The sequence below is a fragment of the Syngnathus acus genome, chromosome 2 (assembly GCF_901709675.1).
Source record: "Syngnathus acus chromosome 2, fSynAcu1.2, whole genome shotgun sequence".
NCBI lineage: Eukaryota > Metazoa > Chordata > Actinopteri > Syngnathiformes > Syngnathidae > Syngnathus > Syngnathus acus.
The window spans coordinates 23,225,178-23,250,196 of NC_051088.1; the positions used below are offsets into that span (position 1 = coordinate 23,225,178).

General features: G+C 42.6%; 1 protein-coding gene and 7 non-coding genes across 8 annotated transcripts in view; all 8 read left to right on the forward strand.

Moving 5' to 3' along the window:
- The window catches only part of LOC119139207 (adenylate cyclase type 6-like), a 33,649-nt gene extending 10,024 nt beyond the window's left edge, over window positions 1-23,625 (forward strand). The window contains exons 4-23 of the mRNA XM_037279697.1: window positions 13,680-13,829; window positions 14,043-14,164; window positions 14,774-14,885; window positions 15,530-15,657; window positions 16,718-16,876; window positions 16,958-17,099; window positions 17,184-17,312; window positions 18,005-18,033; window positions 18,111-18,258; window positions 18,337-18,434; window positions 18,538-18,625; window positions 18,717-18,833; window positions 19,742-19,894; window positions 20,048-20,223; window positions 20,310-20,339; window positions 20,409-20,541; window positions 20,776-21,039; window positions 21,553-21,757; window positions 21,882-22,006; window positions 22,339-23,625. Of these exons, the coding sequence (XP_037135592.1) occupies window positions 13,680-13,829; window positions 14,043-14,164; window positions 14,774-14,885; window positions 15,530-15,657; window positions 16,718-16,876; window positions 16,958-17,099; window positions 17,184-17,312; window positions 18,005-18,033; window positions 18,111-18,258; window positions 18,337-18,434; window positions 18,538-18,625; window positions 18,717-18,833; window positions 19,742-19,894; window positions 20,048-20,223; window positions 20,310-20,339; window positions 20,409-20,541; window positions 20,776-21,039; window positions 21,553-21,757; window positions 21,882-22,006; window positions 22,339-22,467 (2,637 nt within the window). The 3' untranslated portion in view covers window positions 22,468-23,625. The remainder of the gene's footprint in view (window positions 1-13,679; window positions 13,830-14,042; window positions 14,165-14,773; window positions 14,886-15,529; window positions 15,658-16,717; window positions 16,877-16,957; window positions 17,100-17,183; window positions 17,313-18,004; window positions 18,034-18,110; window positions 18,259-18,336; window positions 18,435-18,537; window positions 18,626-18,716; window positions 18,834-19,741; window positions 19,895-20,047; window positions 20,224-20,309; window positions 20,340-20,408; window positions 20,542-20,775; window positions 21,040-21,552; window positions 21,758-21,881; window positions 22,007-22,338) is intronic.
- Window positions 11,234-11,305, forward strand: trnaw-cca. The gene has a single exon. It is a non-coding gene; the product is annotated as a tRNA-Trp (tRNA).
- Window positions 11,490-11,561, forward strand: trnaw-cca. The gene has a single exon. It is a non-coding gene; the product is annotated as a tRNA-Trp (tRNA).
- trnaw-cca lies at window positions 11,781-11,852 on the forward strand. Its single transcript has one exon. It is a non-coding gene; the product is annotated as a tRNA-Trp (tRNA).
- trnaw-cca lies at window positions 12,347-12,418 on the forward strand. The gene has a single exon. It is a non-coding gene; the product is annotated as a tRNA-Trp (tRNA).
- Window positions 12,614-12,685, forward strand: trnaw-cca. The gene has a single exon. It is a non-coding gene; the product is annotated as a tRNA-Trp (tRNA).
- trnaw-cca lies at window positions 12,906-12,977 on the forward strand. The gene has a single exon. It is a non-coding gene; the product is annotated as a tRNA-Trp (tRNA).
- Window positions 13,176-13,247, forward strand: trnaw-cca. The gene has a single exon. It is a non-coding gene; the product is annotated as a tRNA-Trp (tRNA).
- Window positions 23,626-25,019: the final 1,394 nt, after the last annotated feature.

Genomic DNA, 25,019 nt, shown 5'->3' on the forward strand with positions numbered 1-25,019 from the left:
CGTTCATGGCCCACACATTGCCTTTAGTTGTGCATCACATGGATTTGATCTGTATTAAATAGCAAATGGTGAGAAGCCATTGTGATGTTACCTCAAATCCATCCACCCCACATTTTTTTTACATCTTTAATTATATGGCGCTTTCACAACAACTGTCGCAAGAAAAAAATTGGGTGGAAAGATCATTTGAGATCCATCTGTTTTGGGTTGCTAGCGTGGTCCACGAATAAGGCACAACTATAATTCTTCCTGATTGTTTTACAAAAGCCAATGTATGTACCGTATTTTCCGCACTATAAGGCGCACCGGATTATAAGGCGCACCTTCAATGAATGGCCCATTTTAAAACTTTGTCCATATATAAGGCGCACCGGATTATAAGGCGCACCTTCAATGAATGGCCCATTTTAAAACTCCATATATAAATCCATATATTTGGACACGCCTGCTGTAGTGGCTCAATATTGGCCCATATATAAGGCGCACCGGATTATAAGGCGCACTGTCGGCTTTTGAGAAAATTTGAGGTTTTTAGGTGCGCCTTACAGTGCGGAAAATACGGTACTTCTACTTAAATCCAGATTATTTTTTCCACCTCTGATGTTCTGCTCCCACCATAGAAGAACAACCATAAGAACAATTCGGAATCAGTTATGAATAATATATTGCTCTTAAAACATCGCCAACAAGAAGGAAAATAATAGCCTGGCCTAATAATAGCCGGGTGACTGCAATGGCTGCTCGTGGTTTACTAACAACTTGGCTCTGTGTGAAAGTAAATACGTCGAGGCTGAAGTGCCATGGCTGACGGCCAACCACCCAGCACAAATATATTTGGAATCCATTAGTGGCGTTAAATGTTGATCAGCATGGAATGCAAGCTCGGGCTTTTATAGCCTTGTTTCTCCATGAAGGTGAATAGTTGTGTGTCAGAGTTCAGCGTCAACACAAGACAACGGTCACGCTTATCCGTCCTGTGACCCCCCCGCCCCTCCGCCCATTATCTGTTGCATAGTTAAACAGGCAACAGCAAGTGTAATGGCGAGAGAATGTGCCGACGAGACCGTGTTGTAATTGACAAACATGATTGCCATCGCTGCGCAAACACGGAACAATGTCCTGCTGTTCAAATGCCACGCACGCACACACACAAAGCCAGTAAAGTACATCCATCCACAGTATGAAGAAGTCACAGGATCCTCTCTCAAGTGCAGAAACCTCACAAAGAATCACGTTGCCTTATCATCAATTATGCCCACTCACTTGTTGCAATAGCAAAGTAACACAAGACCATTTGGGAGAGAAAAAAAACCGGATGTAGAGTACACCAAAAACATTGGGAAAAGCACTAAAATGCAGCTACGTCACTTTCAAAACAAGGGCGGTCATTTTTATCTTTTATTAGATTATGCTTGCAAAATTGTCTATTGGCCTGATTTTCTATTACTTGTTTTCTCCAACAGATTTGGTACTCTGTTTCTGTATGTGATCTACTAAAATCATCATTTTCTAACATCCCAACTAACTGGTATTGAATTATGATTTCACTCACGCATGCAGGGCAGTACCTCAATAACATTACAATTCCAAGTTTGTTGATCATTGGGGGAAAAAAAAGCTCAAAACTTTTAATTATTTTGCTATATATGTATATTTATAATTATAATATACAGTAATCCCTCGTTTATCGCGGATATTTGGTTCCAAAAACCACCCGCAATAAGTGAAATCTGTGAATTACGGTCACCAATAAGAAGTACTGGGCAGGCTAACGATTTAGCGGAAAGATGCTAATTCGCGATCATGCTAACACGCAAAATCGGACATCTAAAGGAATTTAAACAAACATTTGGAGCAATACTACATTGTCCTAAAGGTTAGACACATGTTTCCTCAATTTTGACGTTTTATTTTGACTTTTAAATGTTTTCTTAATTTGGAAAAAAAATCCGCGATTTAGTGAAGCCGCGATAAACATGACGCGAAGTAGCGAGGGATCACTGTATATTTAAAATGGCATTTTTGTCATCGTCATAATGTTTTGTTTGATTTAACTCATTTGTGGGGATTGGTTGTATCTGCCACTCCTGTGTAACATTACATTTAAAACTCGGCACCGTGCACTCTGAAATCTATTCCGGAAGAGGCAGTGGCGTAGCCAGGAATTTTTCCAGTAGGGGCGCGCGCCCACAGGAAAAAAAATTGAACATCACCCACGCCGTTCGCTGATCGCTAAAATAACATCCGGGTCCGGGAGGCAAACGGTGAATGGATAACATCGCGCACATAGAATAGCGCAAGCACATTCGCGCAAGACCGAAAGAAAAAAACGGCATGAAAATGAAGAATCGAAAAAGCTCGATTTTTTTCAACCGGGGCGCAGGGAGTCCTAACCGGGGCGCCGCCCCGGCTCGCCCCGGCTTGGCTACGCCTCTGGGAAGAGGCCAGCACTAAATACTACATGGCGCTGAATTGATACAGACGCAAGGAAACGCAGAAATAAAAGAAGTTTTGTCAAGGCATGCATGACTCCTTCTTGTGATCGGCTTCAAGTCAGCCCCTCGGTCATTCACAAGCTCCGGAATTGCAAATGCATCCCTTTGATTATTATTGCTCCTGCGGAATGAAAATGACAAATGATATTTACTACTTGGAAATGTTACTGGAAATGTTACCGTCCATGTTATCAGGCTTCATGAAGGTTGTTTTTGGAGCATGTCTGTCTGAGGCGAAGCGCTCACGTGTTGTTCTGGTCACGGTATTGATTTGTATGCTTTGGACAGAGGTAAGAGTAAATATTGTGTATGATCAGAGGCGGGGACCGGAGTTGGAAAGTGAGTTGCTGCTGTTATCTGATGCTTGTGAAACTTAACTCTTGTGTTGTTATTCAGAGCTCCTCTCTGCCCATGTGCTCTCATTTAATGTAATTGAATCGTCCTATTTTTATGAGCCCTGTATACTTGTTGTCCGAGGGACTAAATGCATTCCGGTAAAATGCTGGCCCTGGTTTCGTATTGTAGATTGTGCTTAAAAGGAGATGGAATTTCTTGACGTTTATCTCATAGTTTCATATTTAATGGTCTGGACTTTGTCACATAGTTGGGATGAGTGAGCAAAGACAGCAGAGAACTGAACGTTGGTTCTTTGGTTAAGTTACGATCCCGTCATCAATCCATCTGTTTGCTTCTGCTTATCCAGAGTTGGGTTGTGGGAGCATTAGCTTTGGCAGGGAACTGTCATTAACTTGAATAGTATTCATACCGAGGACAGAAAAAACAAAGTTATCTCATATTTAAAATAGAAGCAGTAAAAACAGTGATACCTCGCTACTTCGCGTTTTGTTTATCGAGGCGTCACTACATCGCGGACTTTTTGTCCAAATTAAAAAAACATTTAAAAGTCAAAATAAAACTTCTAAATTGAGAAAACATGTGTCTAACCTTTCCAAATGTTCGTTTACATTCCTTTAGAAGTCTGTTTTCGCGTGTTAGCACGATCGCGAATTAGCCTCTTTCCGCTAACTCGTTAGCCTGCCCAGTACTTCTTGTTGATGACCGTACTTTGCGGATTTCACTTATCGCGGGTGATTTTTGGAACCAATTATCCGCGATAAACGAGGGATTACTGTACGTCAAATTTTGTTATCAAAAGTGGGGAGTAAAAATAAAGTCATTAGAAAAATAAATATTCCAAAAATGTACAGACCCCTGAAATGTCAACTTTACTCCAGTAACCAAATGTGCAAGCGGAAATGAAGGGTGAGTGGGGTGGTGTGTGAGTGGGCTGGAAGCCAATTTGTAGGATGGCTGCTTTGTTGCGGACGAGGAGTGCACCCCCTTAATGCTATAAAACGTTGATTTTTTTTTTCTTTCTTTCTGTGTCTAGCCAAATCTCACAGCACTGGGACAAACGCATACTTGTGCATTTCCCAATCAGATTTATGTCATCTACTGATATGTACATGTTGTAGCACTTGTGGTATGTGTCCCATGACATTACAAAAATTCTTCCATAGCAATCCATCCATGAATGAACATCAAATTGCCTATATCATAAAAAAGTTTTGTTTTAAGTAACATTATCGCGGTCTAATATTAATCAACTAAAACAGGGGTGTCGCGGGCCGCATTGTAGTCATAGCTTCTTTCGGCGGGGCCATAATGACTGTCAACCCAAATAAATGTATGAGCACCTCATATTATATACAGTAAAAGCTACAAAACAAACTCACAAATAACTCGTTTTCAAATCAGACGAGTAAAAACTGGTCAAATATAAAAAAAAAAAAAAAAGATATTATTCAAAGTGAAGACAATTTGCAATTCTAGTAATGACACAAATTTGATGCACAATTTGTCTTCACAGGCCACATAAAATGATGTGGCGGGCCGTATCTGGCCCCCGGGCCTTGAGTTTGACACCTGTGAGCTAAAACAATAAAGTGGATAATGGATGGGAGATTAAAACAAATCAACCACTAATATAAAATGTGAAAACTTTTTTCATACACCGACTCTATATAAAATAAAACCTCTTACCATATAACACGCTACATATAATACCCGCCCTATTTTATATCGTAGCTAACACGATGCTAACACTTACCCTAGCATATAGCATGTTACGTATAACACCATTTCCCATTCAATGTCAAGCTACATAAAACATCCGCCCTACCATTTAACATGTTACATGTAAGTAACACTTAGCACGACACTCCACGTTACCTTTTGATCGCAAGTGACAAGTATTTGGCTAGTTTGCTTGCGTGAGAAGCTAACTCGACATGCTCCTTCTTGTCAAACATCCCAAACAAACACTGAGCACAAGATCCAAATAAAAGTTCTTTGTTCGCCAAAATCCGGTCACTGACTTCACTCTAACTTCCTGTGGATTATCTTCTCTTACCACGATGGGCCTTTCAGTGTCACAAAAAGTCAAGGGAAAAGGCAAGAGGCACATGGAGAGTGAATTCTTTGTTGCTGGCTCAAATGAGGTCAACTAAGGTCGAGGCGTGAAATGATGACGTTGTATTTGGTGTTCCAAATCCAAAACAATTTGAACCAATTTGTCAGCAACATTTTGACAAGTTTTCGAGTTGCTCAGTATCGGCTCATATTGCAAATTTTGTATTTGTGGAATGAATTCATCAAACCTAATGTGTTGATACCAATGAATTTGCTTGAAGCAAAAAATACAATATCTTCTTGGATATGTGGACTTTCTATTTATTGTCCTATCTTGATTGCATTACATCCAAGCCGCTGGCAGTTAAGCGGAATTTCCCGAACATAAAATTGCTCCGCAGGATTTTTACACCATACGATGTTTGTGTGGAAAAAAATATCAAACAGAAGAACTGTTGTCCAAAGGTCTAGAAAATGGCTGGCATTCAATGAGTTAAATCCCCAAATTATACTATCCTAAAAAATAAAGCTTAAACAGTACGAAAATAAAGTCAAATAAATTTGGGTACAGGCAAACCACACTATACCACAGCTGATGACCAGCATAGAGGGAAAATGTGCCTGTCAAAGCATGCTAAGCTAAAATGGCGGTTACAGTTTATTTTAACCTGCAATTTTACAGTTCCTGGAAATGTTCTCCTGTTTCCCGCAGCAAGTACAGTCAAAACTTTAACTCCAGCTTCATTCTTTTGTTACAGGTCGAAACAATTCTTTCCGATTCTTTAATCAGCTCAACTTGGGTTCATTGTGTTTGTTAGCGTTCATTGATGATGTGCAGATGTGGGCCCGTACGGAATTGGCCTCAGCGTTTGAGTTTGTGGCCCACTCGGTCGTCTGAGGCTAATTTTAGTTTGGCCGGAGCTGCGCTTCCAGATGAGGCACGCCCACCCCTCAACCACTTTTATGCTTTTCTTGTGTTCACAATTACACATTATGAGACGCCCTGCAACTAATCGGCTTCATAGTAGCGTGTTGCCGCTCTATTTTTACCAAAACGGCATCATCACGTTATCGGTGACACTTGTTTTGGGAAAACAACCCTCCTTTTTAGGGCCGCTGGGGATGTTTGTAATAAATGTATTTTATTAGAAACAGGCAGGAACACCCCCAAGAAGACAGAAAAATGAAACTGATGCTCCCATGAACGACCCTACTAGGAGCAAATTAGGCTTCAGGCAAGTTTCTTGGAATGTGCGTGTTTATTTTTATTATTATTCAGACAAACCGATGGTGTTTTGGCAGCCCCAACATGGTCCATTTTTTGTGCGCGTATTGGTGGAAATATATTTACGAGTCCCCAGCATAACCCCATAACTCACTCCTTGGGAATTCTTACAAACAAGCCCCAATCAGAAGCTACACATTGACAAAGCTAAATTGTGAAGCCATCTTGCCTTTGTATGTATGACTTTTTTCTTTCGATATGTTTTAAATAACCAGTTAATATATGAAACGCGCGGCTGTCTCTGAAACTAACTTAATCTAATGTTTCCCTAATGGAACTCTGATGTTTGCAAACAATGTACTCCCACTCTTCAGGTGCCGCCTGATTAAAGATTAAAGATTAAAGATTAAAGTCCCAATGATCGTCACACACACACCTGGGTGTGGTGAAATTTGTCCTCTGCATTTAACCCATCCCCGTGTGATTTTAATCCATCCCCTGGGGGAGAGGGGAGCAGTGAGCAGCAGCGGTGCCGCGCTCGGGAATCAGTTGGTGATCTAACCCCCCAATTCCAACCCTTAATGCTGAGTGCCAAGCAGGGAGGCAATGGGTCCCATTTTTATAGTCTTTGGTATGACCCGGCCGGGGTTTGAACCCACAACCTTCCAGTCTCAGGGCGGACACTCTACCACTAGGCCACTGAGCTGAATCCAAACTGGACCAGGACTTTATTTGATGGGCCCCATGTGGTTGTTATCATGTTTAGCTTGGCCTTTATCATCACAAGAGTTAATAATCAATTTTGTTGCTGCACCACCACCGGGAGCTACTCACAGACACTTTCCTCAAGAGTCTTTGGCAAACACACTTTATGATAAACTAAATATTTGTGTTGCGTATTTACACTCGGCGGGCTCTTAATTAGGTCCTCAATCTCAGCAGACTCACGCAAGACATTATTTGAACGATCTATTTCTTTTAACGGCAGTCTTATTGCGGTTATAGTTTTGCAGTAATATACAACTGTCGCTCTAAATTTTGTTTCATTGTTTGTTTCATTTCCTAAATGAGAAGAGCAAATGTAATTTGAAGAAAACATCTTAATACCTCTCAAAAGTGAGCATTATCGTCGCCTAAGCAGAAGTTTCCTACAGCTCCTGTATTAGTCCTTATAGTATGCATGTGTCCCTAATAAAGTGACCAGTCAAGCAATCAAATACATGGAAGGTGTTACAGACATAATGATTGGTTGAATTTTTTTTATGTTTCTAAGTAAAAGAGAATGCTCTCTGTTGTCAATGGCCATGCAAACGTTTACCGTATGTTTCGGACTATAAGGCACACCTAAAAACCTAAAACTTTCTGAAAAGCCGACAGTGCGCCTTATAGTCCAGTGCGCCTTATATATGGACCAAATTCCTAAATTTAAACTGGCCCGAAGCATTGTGTTATGAAATCAATCATAAGTGGCCCGCTGAAGACTATCAATCATGAATCAAAAAGATTATGGACCATTATTTTGTGATTATAAAGTAATTTGTTGCGTCTGAAGTTGAAATAAAAAAGATAAAATGGAGAATGATTTGATTTGGATTAAAAATCTGACATGATGCATTAATTAATATAGTCCGGTGCGCTTTATATAAGGACAAAGTTTTAAAATGGGCCATTCATTGAAGGTGCGCCTTATAGTCCGGTGCGCTTTATAATCCGGAAAATACGGTATTTGGCCCCGGGTTTGGATTTGAATAGCACATCCACATCGTGATTGAAGATAAGCGGTACAGAGAATGAATGGATGAATAAGTTGAAGCTTCTCAATGTCTGTCTCATGTAAACACCTTTCAGCCATGAAACAGTTTGTCCCAATGACGTGCTTTGTTTGATCCCCGCCTGCAGGAGATGCAAAGGATTTCTCGTGTTTGCCAAGCACAACTCGACTGTTTTTCCTTCATTTATTCTTCAAAAATGCTTCGCAGCACCTTAGCGGTAGACGCACCTTATAAGCCAATGTTTGGAAAGAAGTTGAGCCAATAGTCTGAGAGCAGAGGAACGCTTTGGAGATACTCCAGTCCAAATGTGTGTTGAGATAACAAGTCTTCAATGAAGCCTCGTTTACTGCGGGGGATTCGTTCCAGACCCAGCCGGGAAAATCCTCGATATAGACAGACCATATCATTTTTTTTAAATAGATTTTTATTTTTGTTTAAACAGACGGATGGATGGACGGACCGTCGGGCTATAACCTCGATATAGACAGACCATATCATTTTTTAAAAATAGATTTTTGATTTTATTTCAACGGACGGTCGTCCTCTTTTCTGTTGTCTTCATCCATGCTGGTTGTTTAGGAAGTACAGGTGGCCGTTTGTTTCACATAGGCTAGCTAACCTCGTTAGCGCACTCCCACGGTTCCGAGCCATCTGTTAGGGATCAATATGATCAGGTTAGATTGGACAGGCCTGGCTCTCTCAATGAATTATAAACACCACCGGCCAAGTCCTAATTGAGTGACTATGCTATGTAAATTCAATACTGCACTTAATAACCGCTTAGCTAGTAGTGTAAACACATCCATTTTGTTTCTGACCTGACGGTGCTATAGGGGGGGGAAAGGGTTCGAAAATTATGAGAAGTGACCTGAATCCACAAAATACTGCGGACTTGGCTCGGATGTGGCAGTTTTTAGCTTTTCCAGCTTCTTTTCAAACATCACAAAGAGATGGACTCCAAATTTTAAATGCAGGTCATCTGTTCACAAAAAGCTGCTTGTGTCCTAACAAGCCAATTTCAATGGGACAACAAACAACAACAAACACCCCTTTGTGTGTATTTTAATTCAGTTCAAGTCAGTTTAATTCTATCTCTAGGGAACTAATTGACCATTTTTATGGAGCAGTTCAAAAAGTGTTGTTAATAATCCCTCGTCTGCGTTCCGCCATGCTGTCAATGCCTACCACCACTGAAAAATTCCTGTCTAATACCGTATTGGCCCGAGTATAAGACGACCCTGATTATAAGACGACCCCCTCTTTTTCAAGACTCAAGTTTGAAAAAAGACTTTTTGAACACCAAATTTTATTTTTGTACAGAAAATAATGACAGTACATCTGAAACAAATGATTATAACAATATATTTGACAGAAAAAATTATTTTGCCTCATTCAAATCATGCAAAAACTGTCTCCATTTTCTGTTATCTCTTCTCTTATTTTCTTTTCTTTCTTACCGCTATTTTTTATTTTTCATTCTACCGCTATTTTTCTTTTTCTTCTTCGTGACAGGGGTTCGCTTAGGCCTGGGGAGTTAAGTTGAGCATTCGTTTTAAAGATATCTGGCGCAATCTAGCGCATGGGTATAATGTCTAGACCCCGAATGTAAGACGGCCCCAACTTTTTTAGTCTTATTTCAACACAAAAAAACACCGTCTTATATTCGGGCCAATACGGTAGTTAACTGCAAACCCAATTTCGATGAATAGGAAATAGAAAAAAAAAGCAAAAGAGGCACAGTCAGCACGGAGAATACAAACGTCCGTCACAGTAAGCGGGTTCAACTCAGGAGAGAGAGAATCATCGAACGCTCATGTTGTTGCTCCCTTGTGTTTATTTGACTGCTTAGGTTTGGTTAGGCTTTGGAGTAAACAGTGGAATTAGCCAGACGTCTGTTTTCTGCTCAAGAAAGCTGTCACATGCTTTCGCTCTTGTTGTGGCAACATGTGGCCACCAATGTGTGTGTGTGTGTGTGTGTCTACAGTGTAAATATTCTCCCATAAGTGCTTCCCAAGTTTTCTTTTCGCAGCTTCGTGCTTAAATGTTTAACATCCATCTGGAGGCAATTTTATCGGCATTTATTTCAAGGCTGAATGTGCGTGTGTGTGAATCGTACCCTGAACCTCCTCCATCTGCTGTCATAAAAGTAAACGCACGCACGCTGGCGCCCACACACAAACATACACGCACACACAAACAACATGGCTGACAATTATGAGGCTGTTTTAGTCTTGAAACTAATAAACTTGATTTGACTTGAAGTCTGACTTGGGACTTTTTGGAGAGGTTGCAGGTTAAGACTTTTTGAGACTTGCACATGTGTAACTTGATCTCCATCTCTGTAGACTCAATATTAGACACAGTTGGAAATGCATATTGGTCCAGCTGTCAAATAAATTATCTCGAAGCATTGTCATGAAAACTTGTACTTGTTTGTGCGTAAATGTTAGAACACTTAGAAGAAGAGCTCAGAAGGTCATTATTCTGCCCCATTTTGACTCGGTGACTCCGAAAAGGCACTTAATAGTGATATTGACCCTATCAAGACCGATTGAAATTTGACCTGTTGCATGTCCTTTTCTCATTATTCATGATATGATCTTCAGAGGAAACGCTCTGTGCTGAGGTCAGGGGTCAAGTGACTTTCCCAGGCTGGAGTGCGTTTCTGAGCATGGAGGGGGGGACACTGTGTGTTTGTGTATTTGAGAGGGGAAGTCCACAGTTTGAGGCTTCGTTTCTAATGTTCAGGCTCCGCCGTGGTGATCGATGATTTGTCCAAGTCACGTAAAAAGTTGTGGTGATTGAATGGAATCGCACACCTGTGTATTCATTCACGCAGACGTTGTCAGTTCCTACAAGAACTGACAAACAGATGGATGCTATCAAACATTCACACACACACTCAATCACACACAGCATAGAAGAGGAATGCTTTTAAGGTTGATGACCCCAGAAGGCAAACGCGATGTTCAATCCATTTTAACTGCTGCCATCGATAATACTGTTGGTCACACACACACACACACGCACACACAAACACGTGGCCTCGGCAATGCACCAAAAACTGCTCTGCTGCAACAGCTCATTGCTCATTTGATCACTTGACAGTCATTTGCTGTGGGACCACACAAAAGTCAAGCTCTCCCCAATTTCCCAGGATCATATATACGTAGCTCCAGTGTGCGTTCATACTAGAATGAGTGTGTAAGTATAGCAAAGAAGCACATTGAAGTTTTTCAAATTTTCACTTATCAGGCTGAATTGCTCAGATTTTCCTGGAGGAATTTTTTATATTGTTTCTAGAGGCAATTTTGTTATTTTGGAGGTGAGGCCTTGTGGCGCAACGGTAGCGCGTCTGACTCCAGATCAGAAGGTTGTGTGTTCGAATCACACCGGGGTCATGCCTTTTAAAAAGAGCGATTGTGTTTGTCTCCCAACTAAGAGATCGGAGGCTTGATCCCCAGCCATTATGACCGTGTCCTTGAGCGAAACAACTAAACCCCATTTTTTTCCTGGGTACTGGACACACGCTCGACACATAAATTGAAGCCGTATCTATGCATCCACTAATTGTGCAAGTACATTGACCATGTGGCGCAACGGTAGCGCGTCTGACTCCAGATCAGAAGGTTGCGTGTTCGAATCACGTCGTGGTCATGATCTTTAAAGATGGAGGCTGCGTGGGGTGGTTGTCCCGTCCTTTCTTTTTCCACTGCTTATCTGGAGCCGGGTCGCGCAGTCAGCATCTTCAACAGGGAAGCCTAAAGGACAATCCTAATTAGATGCCCGATCCACCTCATTTAGCTCCTCTCAAAATGGAAGAGCAGCAGCTCAAGACCCTCTCGGATGGCAAATGACAGCCAAGTAGAGCACGCTGGTCTCGTGGCGCAATGGTAGCGCGTCTGACTCCAGATCAGAAGGTTGCGTGTTCAAATCACGTCGGGGTCACTAATTTTAAAAATGAGCACTGTGTGGATACATTTGAGAGTTAGCTCCCAACGCAGAGGTCAGAGGTTTGGTTCCCAGCCATTGTGACCACGTCCAAGTTCCCTTGAGCAAAACATCGAAACCCTAGCTGCTGCTGTTGAGCGATGTTCAATCCATTTTAACTGCTGCCATAGATAATACTGTTGATCACACGCACACACAAACACATGGCCTCGGCAATGCACCACAAACTCCTCTGCTGCAACAGCTCATTGCTCATTTGATCACTTGACAGTCATTTCTTGTGGCACCACACAAAAGTCAAGCTCTCCCCAATTTCCCAGGATCATATGTAGCTCCAGTGTGCGTTCATACTAGAATGAGTGTGTACGTATAGCAAAGAAGAACATTGAAGTTTTTCAAATTGAATTTTCACTTATCAGGCCGAATTGCTCATTTTCCTGGAGGAATTTTTTATATTGTTTCTAGAGGCAATTTTGTTATTTTGGAGGTGAGGCCTTGTGGCGCAACGGTAGCGCGTCTGACTCCAGATCAGAAGGTTGTGTGTTCAAATCACACCGGGGTCATTCCTTTTAAAAAGAGCGACTGTGTTTGTCTCCCAACTAAGAGGTCAGAGGCTTGATCCCCAGCCATTATGACCACGTCCAAGTGTCCTTGAGCAAAACAACTAAACCCCTTTTTTTTCCTGGGTACAGGACAGGACATGCTCTACATATAAATTGAAGCTGTATCTATCCATCCAATAATACTACAAGTACATTGGCCATGTGGCGCAATGGTAGCGCGTCTGACTCCAGATCAGAAGGTTGCGTGTTCAAATCACGTCGTGGTCATGATCTTTAAAAATGGAGACTGTGTGGGCTGCTTGTCCTATCCATTTTTTTTCACTGCTTATCTGGAGCCGGTTCGCCCAGTCAGCATCTTCAACAGGGGAAGCCGAAAGGAGCGATCCTAATTAGATGCCTGATCCACCTCGTTTGGCTCCTCTCAATATGGAAGAGCAGCAGCTCAAGACCCTCTCGGATGGCAAATGACAGCCAAGTAGAGCACGCTGATCTCGTGGCGCAATGGTAGCGCGTCTGACTCCAGATCAGAAGGTTGCGTGTTCGAATCACGTCGGGGTCACTACTTTTAAAAATGAGGACTGTGTGGATACATTTGAGAGTTGTTGTCGCCCAACACAGAGGTCAGAGGTTTGGTTCCCAGCCATTTTGACCACGTCCAAGTTTCCTTGAGCAAAACATCGAAACCCTAGCTGCTGCTATTATGTTTTTGTTCCCTAGGTACAGGCATCGAAGCCTGCACCTCGTGAAACCCCGGACAGATCTCATGGCGCAATGGTAGCGCGTCTGACTCCAGATCAGAAGGTTGCGTGTTCAAATCACGTTGGGATCAGAGTTTTTAAAAATGAGGATTGTGTAAATCACTGGGAGAGTGGTTGTCTTCCAACCTGTCAAGGTTTTAATTGCAAATGTAGAAAAGCGCTTGACAAGGTCCTCGGAAATAGCCAATCATTTATTAGCGCCAAACTCCAGTCCGCGTGGTTCGCATTTCTCCATGTTTTCCAAGTTTCCATCATTAAACACACCTGATTCAAATGATCCGTTCATCCTCATGTTCTGCAGGAGCCTGTTAATGAACGTTATACGTGCCCTACGACCAGTTCAGGGTATAGTTTGCCTTCCGCCTAATGTCTTCTGAGATAGGAACTTCAAGTCTCACATCCAATGTTTGACCAGTTCAACAGCATTTCAGTTCAGCCTCGTATTTTTTTAGCAAAGTTGATAAATCATGTATTGATCACACCCGATAATGACGTGTTTACAGATAAGTGCCAACATTGTCATCTTCCTGTGCACCAACATGATCGGGATCTGCACCCACTACCCCGCTGAAGTCTCCCAGAGACAAGCCTTCCAGGAAACCCGAGGATACATCCAGGCCAGAATTCACCTGCAGAGAGAAAACCAGCAGCAGGTACACGCACGCGCATGCAAAAGAGCAACACGTGCCATCTCATTTGTCTCAGCTTTCCCAGGTCGACAATATGTTTAGCGGTATAACACGCATCAGCGAGTTTTCGAGTAGCACATTCCCACACACACACACGCTGACGAGGCAACGTGACTCATTGCGCCTTCTTAACGTTGCAAATGCGCCTCTTCTTTCATTTCTCTCGCTTTCTCTCAGGAGCGCCTCCTACTGTCAGTGCTTCCCAGGCACGTCGCCATGGAGATGAAAGCTGACATCAATGCCAAGAAAGAAGATATGATGTTCCACAAGATCTACATTCAAAAACATGACAATGTTAGGTAAAGTCAGCACACTCATGCTTAAAAACACCAGCGGCTGGCACATTCCCTCCAAAATGTCACATGATGCATATTACTCATGATTGTCAACTCATTCATTATTTTGTATTAGTTCCCACGATGGACTGGTTGCAATTCAATATCAGGGCAGAGTCTTTGTCTTCAATGACGCTAACATGCTACTATGGATCGACACAAGCACGGAAAAACGTCCACGTGATGCAAATAATTCGCTTTTTCGATTAGCGAAAAGATCAACTAAAATGAGATTTGTGATTTCTCCACGCTTTTACCTTTGCAGGCCGAGCACTCTTTTCACCCCATGCGAGCGCAACTAAACCAGCCTGAACAGTCCGCCTATTAGTCGTGCGATGTGCATTTAAGGTTGCCGTGGCGATTGACGATCGGGAACAAAGAAACGAGGTCGCAGCCTGGTCTCCGTTTAAATGTGACCCAAATTCGATAGTGTGGTGCCAGTTCATTATTTGTTTAAATGTGCCCAAACATTAACTGGTGACCAGTTTGTTCACATGGTAGCTTAAGTGCTACGCTAGTGTTAGCCATGCTTATTGTTTCTGTGTGTGTGTCTGCGTGTGTGTTTCCATGCAGCATCTTGTTTGCAGACATCGAGGGCTTTACCAGCCTGGCGTCTCAGTGCACGGCGCAGGAACTTGTCATGACGCTCAACGAGCTGTTTGCCCGTTTCGATAAATTGGCATCGGTGAGAGCCTGCACAACCGCAGAGGTCATGTGACCCTGATAGAGGGGCATTGCGCAACACATCACTTACACTGAAATGAATCTGATGAGTCATCTCTTACATATAGATGAGATTACATTACATTATATTACATTACAATTCATTACATTACCGTATTTTCCGGACTATAAGGCGCACCGGACTATAAGGCGCACCTTCAATGAATGGCCCATTTGAAAACTTTGTCCTTATATAAGGCACACCGGACTATAAGGCGCACCATTAATGCATCATGTCAGATTTTTAATCCAAATCAAATCAGTCTCCATTTTATCTTTTTTATTTCAACTTCAGATGCAACAAATTACTTTATAATCACAAAATAATGATCCATAGTCTTTTTGATTCATGATTCATAGTCTTCAGCGGGCCACTTATGATTGATTTCATGACACAATGCTTCGGGCTAGTTTAAATTTGGTCCATATATAAGGCGCACCGGACTATAAGGCGCACTGTCAGCTTTTGAGAAGATTTTAGGTTTTTAGGTGCGCCTTATAGTCCGGAAAATACGGTACATTAGCTACAACAGCTGTCACAATTCCACCCCGAAGCAGATGACATCTGCATAGGCAGTAATTCCGAATGTCCTGGCTACTATGCAGGAGAATCACTGCCTCCGCATCAAGATCCTGGGGGATTGCTACTACTGTGTATCGGGACTGCCTGAACCTCGGGCTGACCACGCCCACTGCTGCGTGGAGATGGGCGTGGATATGATCGAAGCCATCTCGTAAGTCAGTTGCAACGCCGTTTCCTGTCATTTCTCTTCATGCTCTTCTAAAACCTCCCATTGTGAGTACTTGAGTTTGTTGTGCCCTAGGTGAATGATAAAAACTAGATAAATTGGGGAATGAACAATTGGCACATTTATAAAGTAAATAAAAAGCATCTTTATCATCAGTTACCAGAGGTGGGGGTGCCTCCAGTCACATGACTTAACTGGAGTTTGACTGAACTCGGCAATTTTAGAACTTGGCACTTGGTTGGCTGATAGATGCAGACTTTTTTATCATACCGATTAAAATCATTCTGACTGACGATCTTGAGTCAACTGTTTACATGTGATGTGTTTTTTTTTTTTTACATGCGTCACTAGATGAATCCGAAAAGCCGAAAAGACAGATGCAGAATCTGCAGCTATTGATTCCAGTAATCTAGCGATTATTTACATCGATTAATCGAGTAATCGGATAAAACATGCTTCTGTCTTTTTTTTTAATATTAAGACTTTTCTCAAGATTTTTACTCTTGTATGTCTTCTTTACTGCACAACCAACATTGTAACATTGTAAAAGATCAAATTATTCAAATTACTCGACGAATCGTTTCAGCCCTAATTTGGATCAAAATAAACATAACATGATTTATTTTGTCAATTTAGCACAATAGTCGCCATTGAAGTACAGTGATCCCTCACTACTTCGCGTTTCGTTTATCGCGGCTTCACTACATCGCGGATTTTTTTTCCAAATTAAAAAAACATTTAAAAGTCAAAATAAAACTTCTAAATTGAGGAAACGTGTCTAACCTTTAGGACAATGTAGTATTGCTCCAAATGTTTGTTTACATTCCTTTAGAAGTCCGTTTTTGCGTGTTAGCACGATCGCAAACTAGCATCTTTCCGCTAACTCGTCAGCCTGCCCAGTACTTCTTGTTGGTGACCGTACTTCGCGGATTTCACTTGTCGCCGGTGGTTTTTGGAACCAATTATCCGCGATAAACGAGGGATTACTGTATTCAACCCAGGCTGGCTATTCCGATTGAACCATTAACATGTCATCTGTGGGCAGACTGGTGAGAGAAGTGACGGGCGTCAACGTCAACATGCGAGTGGGCATCCACAGCGGGCGCGTCCACTGCGGCGTGCTGGGTCTACGCAAGTGGCAGTTTGACGTGTGGTCCAACGACGTGACGCTCGCCAATCAAATGGAGGCCGGCGGGAAGGCCGGGTTAGTTCCTCAAACCCGCTCGGCGCTCTTGTGTGCTGCCATCCGTAGTCCAGTTTCTGATTCTGTGCATGTGTGTCGTAGACGCATCCACATCACCAAAGCTACTCTTCAATACCTCAACGAGGATTACGAAGTAGAGCCCGGCTTCGGAGGGGAGAGGAACGCCTACTTGAAAGAGAACAACATTGAAACTTTTTTGGTGCTCGGTTGCAGTCAGAAAAGGGTGGGTTGATTTGAAGAGCTCCAAAAATGACGCAAAGGATCACGTTTGCCTCGGCTACAGAATCTTCTGGATGTTTGTTTTCAGAAAGAGGAGAAAGCCATGATGGCGAAAATGCAGCGAGCGCGCGCAAACTCCGCCGAGGGATTGATGCCGCGTTGGGTGCCTGATAGATCCTTCGCCAGAACCAAGGAGTCCAAAGTCTTCAGGCAGATGGTGAGATTCTCCAAACAAAACAAAACAAATGTGAATATTACAGCAAATGACCTGAAGTCATCAGAATGTGTTCATCTAATTTAATTTTAGTTAATTAATTCAGTTAATTTTATTGTGTTATCTTTCCAAGGGATAAAAATAGTAATAGTTTGCCTTGAAAACGTCAAAAAACGTTCCTTTTTTTTTGCCTCACGACACCAAACTGCAAACAGGCAAGTTTCAGTTCATTAATTCAGTTAATTTTATTGTTATCTTTCCAAGGGAAAAAAATAGCAATAGTTTGCCTTAAAAATGTCAAAAAAAATCCACTTTTTTAATTAATTTATTTATTTATTTTTGCCTCACGACACAAAATTGCAAACAGGCAAGTTTTCTGCAAATAACAGATGGCAGTTTCTAAACCAAAATCCTTGAATAGGTGAATTTGCATATCCCGCCGGCGTCGCCGCCTCCCCAGCACATCTTTTCCCTGGAAAGTCTCCATGAACAAGTATCGTTGGCCTCCTCCTCGTTTCCTTTTCGTCTCTGCGGGATTTGCACCCTTGCGGCAAAGACAGTCTGTAATTTGCAACCTCCGAGCATTAATTAAAACATCGGCGTGTCTCCTGGGGATTATGTAGCTGCGCATGTCTGAGCTGCTCTGTGTGGCCACACCGTAATCTCCATTTGGCGGTTTTCGTCTTTCTTCGCAGGGTATCGACGAAGCATCCAGCAAGGACAAGTGAGTCTTTTTTTTTTTTTTTACTGATTATTTTCTTTTGTTTTCTTGCTAACCCATGATGGAAATGTCCTTTGAAGCCGTTGCGCTCAGGAGGCCCTGAACCCCGAAGATGAAGTGGATGAGTTCCTGGGCCGAGCCATCGACGCTCGCAGCATCGACCAGCTACGCAAAGACCACGTCAAGAACTTCCTGCTCACCTTTCAAACTGCTGAACTGGAGAAAAAAGTACGTGCAGCCATTTTAGATCACACCTTTGCTTTCAACTTGGTTGTCATTTTTTTTTTTTTTGTGTTTCGTCGTCAGTACTCTAAAAAGGTGGACGACGGCTTCGGCGGCTACGTGGCCTGCACCCTTTTGGTTTTTTGCTGCATCTGTATCATTCAGATGATCGTTTTAAAAATGTAAGCAGCTCTCGCCTTTCCCATCTTGGACTTTTCATCAACTTGATGAGTTTAACATCCGCCCTAATGAGCTTCTTGAATTTTTTTCTCGTCTCTTCCACAGAACGCCGCTTATGCTGGGTCTTTATATTAGCATCTTCATCATCTTAACCAACATCCTCTTCATCTGTTCAATCTACTCCTGCATCAAAGTAAGCGAGACATAATCTCACCATCTGGCAGTCGCGCGATTGCAGCTAACGTGGCGTCCGCTCTTTATCTGCCTGTCTGTCCATCTCGAAGCTATTCCCAGTCGCCTTGCAGACGCTAACCAAGAGGATCGTGCAGTCCCGCGCAAACAGCACGATGGTGGCGGTCTTCACCATCCTCCTCCTCTTCATCGCTTCTTTTGCTAACATGGTACGCTTTGGCATGTTTTGGTTTCGCTCATAATTGATTCATGACTCTCGGTAGGTCATTTTTCACGTTGCGCGGTGGATGAGTGGTTCGGACGTCTGCCTCACAGGCAGAGGGAGACGACTCGAGTCCATGTGCACTTTGTCCCCGTGCTTGCACATTGTCCAATATTATCTCTAAAGTTCCCAGATTAAAAAGTTTCCCTCCACTTTGTTATGACGCTGGTTGCCGCGCTACTTGATGGCAGTACACCTGGATACCATTGTGTGTGTGTGTGTGTGTGTGTGTGTGTGTGTGTGTGTGTGTGTGTGTGTGTGTGTGTGTGTGTGTGTGTGTGTGTGTGTGTGTGTGTGTGTGTGTGTGTGTGTGTGTGTGTGTGTGTGTGTGTGTGTGTGTGTGTGTGCGTGTGCGTGTGTGTGTGTGTGTGTGTTGAAGCTCGTACATTATCTGCCCACAAAAAGCCAACTTGTCTACCAATTTTCCCGCACTATAAGGCGCACCGGATTATAAGGCGCACCTTCAATGAATGGCCCATTTTAAAACTTTGTTCATATATAAGGCGCACCGGATTATAAGGCGCGTAGAATAAATAACTCAACGTTGCTCAAACGTTAACGCAATCACAATATAGTAACACTCGAAATAGTGAAAACAATAACAATATATCAATAACTCAACCTTGCGCAAACGTTAATATCACACATCACACAAAATAAACACGTAAAGCTTACTTTAATAAATTAGTCCTCATCCACGAAACCATATCGGTCCATATATAAAGCGCACCGGATTATAAGGCGCACTGTCGGCTTTTGAGAAAATTGGAGGTTTTTAGGTGCGGCTTATAGTGCGGAAAATACGGTACTTTATCGCCTAACGTTTTTTCTAATGTAAAATTCCTGATCTTCTAGTTTACGTGCAGCAGAACTGAACTGAAGGACTGCGTGGCTGAGGAGCAGCGGAACACGACAGTGACGCTCTGTCTGCTACACAACCTCACCAAGACGGCAAAGGACGGCTTCAACGTGTGTTCCGGCCAGGTCATACCTTGCCCTTTCCCTCAGGTCTGTCTCGTTAGTTTTCAATTTGCTGCTTATGTCGTGTCCATTATTCCGTATGTCTGAAGACAGCGAGGTTGTCCAAAAATTGGTCTGATGAATTTAATGTTGACTTTGCTGTGCATTGTGTGGCTGACCGGTGGACCGCCCCTACTGCAGTATTTCAGCTACAGCGTTCTGCTGACCTTGCTGGTCTGCTCGGTGTTCCTCCACATCAGCAGCATCGGGAAGTTAGCGCTCACGCTGCTCATCCAGCTCGTCTTTCTCCTGCTGGTGGAGTGGCCTCAGGTGGTCCTCTTCGACAACGCCGACCTGCTGGTCAAAGCCAACTCGCTGTAAGTCAACAAACAACACGAACCGTGTCTGTTTTTTTTACAGCGCAGTGACGGGAAAGCTAATTTGCTGTTTTTGTTTTTTACAGGCCTGCTTTCAATGCAACAGCGGAACAGTGGTAAGTGGACTTGTTGTCTTTTGATGCCTCTCTTAATGCCGATGATGAACTGGTGAACTCTTGCCACAGCCTGGAGAGTGTGACCAAAGTGCCGCTGAAGGTCATGACCCCTGTCATCCTGACCGTCTTTGTCCTGGCACTGTACTTGCACGGCCAGCAGGTGGAGTCCACCGCACGGCTCGACTTCCTCTGGAAGCTGCAGGTATTTTTAAGAAACGTTTTATACAAGTTAAAAAAGAAATACCGTATTTTCCGCACTATAAGGCGCACTTAAAAACCTCCAATTTTCTCAATAGCCGAGAGTGCGCCTTATAATCCGGTGCGCCTTATAGTGCGTAAAATACGGTAATTAAATTGAGGGCATCTTCTGTACTTCTACTACTCCCTCCAGTATGCAAACAGAAAGTAAACCCTCTGCCTTGTCCCCCCTCCCCAGGCCACAGAGGAGAAGGAGGAGATGGAGGAGCTGCAGGCGTACAACCGCCGCTTGCTCCACAACATCCTGCCCAAAGATGTCGCCGCCCACTTCCTGGCTCGCGAGCGGCGTAACGACGAGCTGTACTACCAGTCGTGCGAGTGCGTGGCAGTCATGTTTGCCTCCATCTGCAACTTCTCCGAGTTCTACGTGGAGCTGGAAGGCAACAACGAGGGCGTCGAGTGTCTCCGGCTGCTCAACGAGATCATCGCTGATTTCGATGAGGTATGAGGGTGATGGACAAAATGATTTGACTTGGATTACAAGTTGGTCTTGTTAGAAGATGTCACTCTTTTTTTAATATGCTTTGTTTTTGTGTGTTGCTGCACCAGTTGTTTGCATTTCCAGCTATGCTAATTTACATTAGCCCGTCTATGAGGTTTTACATTATATGTTAGCATTATGCTAGCTTTCTTTTCATATTCCATTTCTTGGTTGAAAATGTTGGTGTTTAGATGTAGATGGTTTTTATTTTGTGTGCCGTTTTTATTGTAAATCTTATGTGATTATACTTTATGTAAAAAAGAAACCCAACCGTTTTTTTGGTTTTGTTTATTAAATGAAATGTTTGATTTTCTTTTTTTGCATTCATAGTCCAGCAAAAAATATTTTAGCTGAATAATTGACTATTTGATGATAAATTTCAGTTGCATAAGCAACTTTTTAAACTCTCAGTAGGTTCAGCTTCCCTGTTTTATTGTCTTATTGTTATTGTTAAATAAAACCTCTGCTTCCCAGATCATCAGTGAAGAGAGATTCCGTCAGGTGGAAAAAATCAAAACCATCGGTTCCACTTACATGGCCGCCTCCGGCCTCAACGTTTCCAGCTACGACCGAGAAGGTCGCTCGCACATCCTAGCGCTGGCCGACTACGCCATGAGGCTCAGGGAGCAGATGAAATACATCAACGAGCACTCTTTCAACAATTTCCAGATGAAAATCGGTAAGCTGTGTCGATTTTACAGCTTGGATTCTGCCATTTGTTTTACTCCAGCTTTTTGCCATTCGGAAAGTTTTTTTTTTTTTAGTTATATGTCTATGACAAATTACTGGGTTGTGCTCCTCAGGGCTGAACATGGGACCAGTCGTGGCCGGGGTGATTGGAGCCAGGAAGCCCCAATATGATATCTGGGGGAACACGGTCAATGTGGCTAGTCGCATGGACAGCACCGGGGTACCAGACTACATTCAGGTAACATACACACACTTTTAGATACACACACTGAGAAGTTTATAAATGAATTCCACTGCCTCAAGGAAGAACCATTGAGTGTAACAGAGCAATGCTGCCACCTGTTGTACAGTCCATTTTTCTCCATTGGAAAGGGACAAACAGATCTTGAGGCGATCCATCTTTGGATGTTGCTTTTAATGACTAAATTGATTTTAAAATCAAAGAAGAGCACAACTGAAGTGTCACTGTAGATAAAGTAGGCCTCGTTTTACAATGTATAGGAGCTTTCAGATGCTTTGCTCAAAAGCTATTTTAAATTCATGTGTCAACATTTGGATGTTCTTTCCCAGGTGACCACAGACCTTTACCACGTGCTGGCCAACAACGGCTACCAGCTGGACTGCAGAGGACTGGTCAAGGTGAAGGGCAAAGGCGAAATGACGACTTATTTCCTGACCAGTGGCCCCCCTAGCAGCTAACCATGGACCCTTAAAAAAAAAAAAACACCCCACAGGGTTGACAAATGCTGTTAGTGTCTTGTCCCCTACACACACACACACACACACACACAGGGCTCTGTTGGTGGTGTTTGAAGGCTTTTTTTTTTTTTTGCACAAGCGAGCACAAAGCCCAGTTGCCTTAGGACGGGAGTGTGCTTGTTGTGTGTGAGCTGTACAAGTATTTTCTCTGGACTCCTAATTTATTTTTATTTCTTCTGTGCAGATGGATTTTTAGTGATGTACAGTACAAAAAGGATAAGCTAGAAACATTATGAAGGAAGAACACGACCAAAGAACAACACTGAGACTCTGTCCCAAGTATGCTCATTTAATCGTGTTTGTGCCGTCAAGTCACTGAGGGACACACACGCACGCACACACGTGGACGAAATGGCCACAGATAACGAGTGCAAACAATATGCTTGACGTGCGTGTGTGTGTGCATACGTGAGAGTGTGTGTGTACATGTGAGTGAGTGAAACAGACTGCTGAACTTTTCCTACGACGAAGCATACTGTAACTTTTCACTGTGAGTTTTTACTATATGCGATCATGCTTTCTTGTTTGCATGGTTCCTATTCATCTCCAGAACTTCTGGTAGATCGCAAGAGGATCATGTCCACTTTGACGCCAATGTTATTCCAAGCAAAAATATTTCAACGCAAAAGTATATTTTTTGAAGAGATTCAGGACAGAGCGCATACACGGCGACTTTTTTTTTTGCCTTGATGTGAACCAGTCGCGATGGACCAATTTTCCAGACTTGTTTTCGTCATCCCTCAAACTGTCCGTCGAATGTATGTCAGAACAAAACGTGATATGACCACTGAAGGACACGCGACACTTTGGGATTCCCCGTTTTGCTGCAAATGAATACAGTGTACTTGCGCTGTACATGCACTGCAATGTTTAGGAGCTGACTTTTCCGTGGAGGTCCAAAATATTTATGCCTTAAAAGGTGACGCCTTTGCCTGAGAAGTCAACCAAATACCCCTTAATCGTTGTTTCTTCGATAGGACCGCAGCAAATAATTTCGTTTTTTTGCCTTACTTGTGTGTCCCTTTCTTGTCTCTTGGTGCACTTCTACAGCACGACTGTAGCATCTATTTTACAAAATAAAAGAAAATTGTCCAACTACTTCTGTGAAATGCTCCACTTTGAAATTGCAGCTCAGATTCAGTAACTTGAGAATGTCTTCCTCTTCTCCTTTTCCCCAAATAAATCCATCTACAGTTTCAAGAGGCCCGTGCAATGGAGAACGTGTAATTGCTTGCACATGAATTATGCATTTCTGGCCAGCCCGTGGCCAAGTTCTCACATCGCTCCATGCTGTACATTAATTAAGTCTCATAAATTCTCGTTAATCCCCTTGTGAAATAGCCGCCGTGTTACTAGATCACCATGTAGTCTTGGCAAATTGATGTGCATAACAAAACAGAGCTTGTTTGACATTGCCAACAAGGCTCCAGTCCAATTTCAAACACAGGTGCCTTTTAGGAGATACTTTTCGCAAATTTACTGTTTGATTATTTGGTTAAATGCTAATTCCTCACCAAAAACATCCCTAAAGTGGTGTTTTCCGTTCCAAGAAAATGACTGGGTCTTCAATTTGTGACGTCACAAAGCCACCCCATACCGCCCTTCCAAACTAAACTGTCCCTGCGACTAGTTTATATGTGGCCGTTCTGATTTTTGGTGCGTCAAATAAATTATACAATGTTTCCATGTACTCCCTGCAGTGTCATCATATACAAGCCATTGCTGTTTGGTGCATAAAATGAGTTTTTACTATGTAGTTTTGAGATGTCCTACTTTGTGAGCGGTCACTGAATGTCTACTGACAAACATGTGACCGGAAATAAACATATTTTTAAAAATTAACAATTTTTGCATAAAACTCGCGCGTTTGACCCATGAGAGGATGTTCCACTTCGTGCCAGTAGGTGGCGCGCTACCACCAATCCTGTGTAGGTGAGTGATGATCGTCGCTTTCTTTTTTTCTTAACCGTCATTATTCTTGTGCAATGCGTCGGGTCACTTGTATAATGCAACTGTAACTATACAAGGATGTTTTTGTTGATTGTGAGATTACAAGAAAGATATGTACTAGTTTAAAACGCAGTTTTAAATGTTTGGCATACTGCGAATAGCAAATTGCTACCTTTGTTGTCTGCTAGCCAAAAGATTGAGCTGCATAGCATTTATTTACAGAGCAGCTTGACAACTTGTAACATTTCCTTGTTTCAATGTTTACCCAACATTGTATGTTCTATGGGGGACTTTTGTTCTAAAAAAAAACATAATACAAATGCAAGTTATTTTTTTACTAGCTACATTTTTGGGTCCCCATCCACCAGTTGAGAATCACTGTTTTAGGTTTCAAGTGGCTAGCATGTTAGCATGTCATCAATTCTCAATAGAAATGACTGAAATTTGCTTTAGCCCTCTCTATGCTCACTTTCTAACGTGCAACCCTTATTATTTGACCTTAGTGCTTTCTCTTGAAAGAAATATAAATATGTGACTCTAAT